The sequence below is a fragment of the Cyprinodon variegatus genome, unplaced genomic scaffold (assembly GCF_000732505.1).
Source record: "Cyprinodon variegatus isolate N-32 unplaced genomic scaffold, C_variegatus-1.0 Scaffold402, whole genome shotgun sequence".
In the NCBI taxonomy this organism is placed as follows: Eukaryota; Metazoa; Chordata; class Actinopteri; order Cyprinodontiformes; family Cyprinodontidae; genus Cyprinodon; species Cyprinodon variegatus.
In genome coordinates this window covers 481,237-487,045 of record NW_015150855.1, presented here as the reverse complement: position 1 = coordinate 487,045, position 5,809 = coordinate 481,237, and the positions used below count along the sequence as shown (strand labels likewise).

Here is a 5,809-nt window from a genome sequence, read left to right as displayed (position 1 = left end):
ACCTTTCATGCTGTCTCTAAAGGAATGAAAGATTTTTTTTCAATCACTTTGGCTACGTTCACTCTGCGACCTTCATGCTCAATTCCGATTTTTTTGTGAAATCCGATTTTTTTGCGTTGCCGTTCACATTCCCAAATATTTGCGACTTGTATGTGATCTCCTGTCTGAACTGCAGTCATACAACCCAAGTGTCCTGCATGTGCAGTAGAGGATGCGATGACATCACAGGCCAGCCTGCTCTGTGTTTAGAGAAATAAACATGGATGGTAGTGCTGGAGTGCATCTAGTTCTTTTCCAACCATAAAAACACAATCTTTTCAATATGGTTAAAAATAAATACTGCCCTCCGCATCATCGTCCGCCATGGTTGTTGTTTTTTTTTCTGCTTTTGCGTAGTAAGACCCAGAATAGTGACCTATGTCGGTTATTAATGGCGTTCAGGTCGGATGAATGCAACCTGGCTGTTCAAACACAGGTCGCATTTGAAACGATCAGATTCGTGTCGGATCCAGGACCACATAGCCAAGTGGCCTGGGTCAGATTGGAAGAAATCGGATCTGTGCTGGTCAGACTGCCATGAAAAGATCAGATCCAGGTCGAATATGGGCCAAAAAAATGGGATTTGAGGCACTTGAGGCTGCTTTGTGAACGTAGCCTAAGCTCACTTAGCTGATTGCTCCTTCCTGTGTTTCCAAAAAGTAAATAACCCAGTCCTTCTTTTCACTGTAGACAAGCCATGATCTGCTTCTCTGTTCTCCATTTTTCATTTGGATGAAATAATAGCTGCATGAATCATGACAGCAGACAAGATAGAGGAGAGCAGGAGGCGGGGTTACCAATCTACTCGCTCTGGAGAGCAGAGTTCGCTGCTTTGAGATGTTGTCTCCAAAGTCTCCAGTAGCAGAAAAAAGTCGCTAGATTTGGTGCTAGCCGCTTTTTAGAAATCAAAGTGCTAGAGGGGTCTGAAAAGTAGCTAAATATAGCAACAAAAGCGCTAAGATGGCAACACTGCTCTTTGCATCGTTTGTTTTCAAATGGTTTGCTGCTGTCTGTTTGGACCTTTCTGAACATGTGCAGCAAATGGACTGATCCAATATGGTGGACACTGAAGGGGGGGGCTGAGACAGACTTAATATAAGCGTTCTGATGGTGTTTTGGCGAAAATATTTTTGTTTTTTATCAAAAACATATTTAATGTGTGCAAATAAGGAATAGCTGTATTAATTCCCAAAAAGTGTTTAAAAATAGTCCACTGGTCTTTATTTTGAAGTTTGAAAACATTTCGCTTCCCATCCAGGAAGTTTTTTTCATTTAGAATTAAATCCTTTTAGTTGAACTTGAATTTAAAAAGCTTCCTGGATGAGATGAGAAATGTCTTTAAACTTGGAAAAGTCCAGCGGATTGTTTTTTTGGAAGTTCCTGGGGCCCCGGGAACTTGGGGCCCAGGCAACTGCCTATATTTGCCTAATGGTAAATCTTCCCCTGAGAGAATCAGATGATCCGTCCCGGCAGCACTGGGCTCCACCCTGTTCAGTTTCAGCCATTAGGAGCCGAACCGGTTCTGTGAACAGGAAGTTCTGATCCACTGGGACCTCTGAATATGGCAGCTCTAAATGTTTCCTCCTCCGCTGCGTCTTGCAGGCGTGGGCTGTGGAGACGGGGAAGTACCAGGAGGGAGTGGACGAACCGGACCCGGCCAAGTGGAAGGCCAATCTGCGCTGCGCCCTCAACAAGAGCCGGGAGTTCCAGCTGAAGTACGACGGAACCAAGGAGACGCCGCTCAAGCCCTTTAAAATCTACGAGGTGTGCGACGTGCCTGGGAACGCAGGTGAGCCGCACCTGGACCAGCTTCTGTTTGGGGTTTAACACAGAATGTGATTCCTGATTGTTCTGTTTCAGACGGAGCCGAGGAAGAGGATGAGGAGGTGAGGAAACGATAAGGCTGAACAGTCAGTAAGTCTCCATTTTCCCACCGAATAAACTGAAAACATGTGAATCTTTTCAGATGCCGAACCTGATGGACCTCAGCATCAGTGAGTGATGGGTGTTGATTGGCGTTTCCTTGGTAACCGAGCTACAGTTGACCCAGTTTGACCTTTTGTCTCCAAAGACCCTCGGATCAACGAGCCTACGACCTTCCCCCCCTTCGGCCTGTCCTCCAGCGGGTCGTTTGGGTCTCCCCAGGTGATCCCCTTGCCGCTCCTACCCATGACCTCTGACCTGCAGCCCCGCGGTACCATGGTGGATCCGGGGAGCTTCGGCCCGCCTGCAGGACTTCCTAATGGACTCCAGGACCTGAACTCGCTGTCCGCTGCAGTTTCTGGTGCGCAGCCCGAATCCATGGAAGCAAGCAACATGGGGTCCATCCAAACCCAGCCGGACCCGCAGAACCACCAACCCTGCAAGTACGACCTGCTGAGCAGCGTCCCATGTGAGTCTGAGGTCCAAAAGGTTCAGAGTAGCTGACAATATCTCAACAACGGGTCCAAACTAACCGGTACTGGTTAAGAAATGTTCCGTCTTACTTCCCAAACCATGAGGTTCTGTTTTGGCCCGGGTTAAATGCCTCCGATTCTTTTGTAGTCCAACTGGTTTCATCAAGCTGCAGAATAGAACCCATAATACCAAATTGAAACAACCATCAGCAGTGGTTCTGGACTTAGGACGGTACGGCAGCAGTTGGTTTGACCCTGTTGGCTGAACCAGATCTGCTTGGTTAAAAGTCCGACCTGGACGTGACAGCTACTGGGCTACTGGGTTCTAAAGATGTTCTGGTAGAACAGACGGTACCGTTAACCAAAGTGTTCTCTCTCTTGGCGCAGTAACAGATCTGGACCTGAAGTTCTTGTACCGGGGCCGAGCCATGGGCTCTCTAACCGTCAGTAACCCTCAGGGCTGCCGGCTCTACTACGGACACCTGGAACCTTCCCCAGATCAGGTGGACCTGTTTGGACCCGTCACCCTGCAGCAGGTTCTGTTCCCAGGAACTTCTGAAATCCAGAACCAGAAGCAGCGGTTCTACACAGATGCTCTGCTGGACGTGATGGACAGAGGCCTGATCCTGGAGATCGAGCAGCAGGACATTTACGCCATCCGCCTCTGCCAGTGTAAGGTGTTCTGGTCCGGGCCGGGAATGCCAGAACAGGGACCGCCAAACCCCATGGAGAGGGAGAGGAGGATCAAAGTGTTCAGTCTCAACGAGTTCTTGCAAGGTTTGTTCTCCAGCTTTGCCGTTTGGTTTCGTGTGAGCGGCGCCGTTTCAGGAAGGTTCTTCTGCTCCTCAGGGCTGATCCTGTTCCAGAGGGGAGAGGCTCAGAACCCGCCACCGTTCGAGGTCAACCTCTGCTTTGGAGAAGACTGGCCAGACAAGAAACCGAAGGAGAAGAAGCTCATCATGGTCCAGGTGAGTCGGACCGACGTGTCCCTTTCCTACAGGCTCGCTGGTGTGGGTTCTAATGGTTCTGCTGGTTTCAGGTGGTTCCTGTGGTGGCGCGGATCCTGACGGAGATGTTCTCTGGAGAACTGAACTGGTCCACCGACAGCATCCGGCTGCAGATTTCCAACCCGGACGTGAAGGACCAGACGGTGGAACAGTTTAAAGAACTTCAAAGGCTCCTTCAGAACCAGCTGGGGGTCCAGGGGCCCTGGGCCCCAACCGGGTCCCTGGAAGCCTCCATGAACAACGGACCCAGTGGATTCTCAATGGGGACCAGCTGAACAGCCGGATCCAGAACCACCTGGGTTGACTTCAGGACCCTTAATGCCAGGGTCGGGTCCAAGCTGATCCGATTCTGCAGAACCTCAATATTTCATGAACCTTGGATCAGAACCAGGAGTTCAAGGGTCCGATGATGCGTGATCCGACCCGACAGCCCGGATGTTTCAGTGCTGTAGAACCAGCACCTACCTCGTTCCGATTTGGATGGGTTCACATTTCCTTAAGACTATTAACCCAAACGTCAAGGTCCAGAACTTTCTAGAATTCTGGTTTTTCCTGTTGTACTTCAGCTGGGTTTTACTTCTGGTCCGTACCGTTTTCATTCCAGGCTTTATGTTTGAGCTACAATGCTGCCAGTCCAGATCGTTGGGAACCAGTAACAGGTTCTGGTTGGTTTGGTTCTGAGATCAGATGCAGCATTTCAGCTCCAACAAGGCGACCAAAAAGTTCTGGCTCTGGTCTTTCAGAACTACTACTGGCGGTGTTTTTTTTTTTGGGCCGTTCTGGTTTCTTAATGTGACCCAAAAAGAACTGTCAGAACCTGGGTGACCTCTACAGATTGAAGGTACTGGGAGCATGGCATGTCAGAACCACATCTAAACCCACCCAGAACCTTACAGGACCGGGCCGAAGGTGAGAGAAGAGCAGCTGACGTCTGGAGGAGAAACATGGATCGTTGGGTTCCAGCAGACATTCGGTCAGACGGTTCTGCTCCGGTCCATCAGAACTACAGACTGCCAAATATTCTGTATTAAAGCTGGTTGTATTTTTCAATGTTCTTTGTAATTTTAACCATAAAATTATTTTTTCTACTTTGATTAAATAAAGAGTGATTCCCAACATTTTTCTCCCCAGAGGACAAACCCGACGTCTGAGTGTTGATTTCTGGAACCAGTGTTCCAGGTGACAACAAACAGAAACCAGTTTAACCAGAACTCCCAGCAGATGTAGAGCTAATGACATCATCTTTCCTGTCATGGTGTCGGGTTACTGAGGCACCTGGGCTCAGGTACGCCTGCAGTCTCCCCGACGGTTAAACTGGACCAAGTTTACGTTTCGCTTTAGGAAAAAAAAAATGGAAACACGGCTTCATTTCAGCTGTTTTTATTATCAGCAAGGCTACATCACCACTGATGTCATGGTGCCAGTCTGCCTCATTACCCACAGTCCTCTCCGTTTCCATTTATGGAAAAAACTAAAATAAACCAAAAGATAAAAGGTCAAAGGTGACGCCAAATCCTCCAGCGTTACGCCACTCAGCCCACAGCATCATGGGAATTTTTTTGGCTCTGTTTTTTGGCACAGACAAAAACATCTTGACCAAAGTCCCAAAAATAAATCTCTTAAAAACAGTTTAGCAGGCACGTCCTGATTAATCGCCACTGAGGATCCAGCAGGAACCGATGGGCACCCTTCCTCCAGACCTGACCCCGCCCACCCAGAACCGCCTGCTGTGGGTGAGGCTGGCTCAGGTGAGCTGGGGGTGGGCTCCGTCTGTCTCATCAGTCCGTACTCCGTCAGGTTACAGAGTCCTGTTTCACATTCAAAGTCTCTCCGTCTTCCTCATGGTCTGCAGTCGCAGCTTTTTGCCGTCACCTCTGAATGTTGGTCAACTAAAGATTTAACCTGAAGAGAAAAAAAAAAGATTCAGTCCAGGTGAGCAGCTGCCCATTTCTACCTGTGCTACAAGCCATTCAACTTCCATCTAGTAACAGAGCTGGATTTCTCTGCTTTAAACCTCTGAACTACTGAGAACAGAAAAGCTGGATTCCTGCCTTCAAAATTAATTCCTCCAACATAATGGGATGAAATACCAGATCACTGGGAATAAACCTTTATGATCCTACTGAGGTCTGTATCAGACCAGTGAAAACTAAAGGGAAGAAAGGGTTACTGCCTCCTCCCAATGGCCTGTAGAAAGGGTAACAGCTGCCGCCTAAAGGTCTGTAGAAAGGGTTACCGCACCTCCTAACGATCTTTAAAAAGGGCTATCGCCGCCACCTAAAGGTCTGTAGAAAGGGTTACCGCACCTCCTAACGATCTTTAAAAAGGGCTATCGCCGCCACCTAAAGGGCTGTAGAAAGGGTTACC

At 48.6% G+C, this 5,809-nt stretch overlaps 2 protein-coding genes across 3 annotated transcripts in view; one reads left to right on the top strand and one right to left on the bottom strand.

Annotated features, from left to right (window-relative positions):
• irf5 (interferon regulatory factor 5) overlaps nucleotides 1-4,035 on the top strand; it is a 5,915-nt gene extending 1,880 nt beyond the window's left edge. Inside the window, exons 3-9 of one of the 2 annotated variants that reach the window (XM_015387719.1) lie at nucleotides 1,642-1,828; nucleotides 1,900-1,925; nucleotides 2,006-2,033; nucleotides 2,111-2,431; nucleotides 2,829-3,212; nucleotides 3,285-3,403; nucleotides 3,475-4,035. In XM_015387719.1, coding sequence (XP_015243205.1) covers nucleotides 1,642-1,828; nucleotides 1,900-1,925; nucleotides 2,006-2,033; nucleotides 2,111-2,431; nucleotides 2,829-3,212; nucleotides 3,285-3,403; nucleotides 3,475-3,717 — 1,308 coding nt within the window. In that variant the 3' untranslated portion in view covers nucleotides 3,718-4,035. Of the gene's footprint in view, nucleotides 1-1,641; nucleotides 1,829-1,899; nucleotides 1,926-2,005; nucleotides 2,034-2,110; nucleotides 2,432-2,822; nucleotides 3,213-3,284; nucleotides 3,404-3,474 lie in introns of both variants that reach the window. The other variant, XM_015387718.1, reaches the window with a different exon arrangement.
• A 777-nt stretch (nucleotides 4,036-4,812) lies between these two features.
• Nucleotides 4,813-5,809, bottom strand: part of tnpo3 (transportin 3) — a 20,862-nt gene continuing 19,865 nt past the window's right edge. Inside the window, exon 23 of the mRNA XM_015387708.1 lies at nucleotides 4,813-5,344. The gene's annotated coding sequence lies outside the window, so the exon portion shown is untranslated. The remainder of the gene's footprint in view (nucleotides 5,345-5,809) is intronic.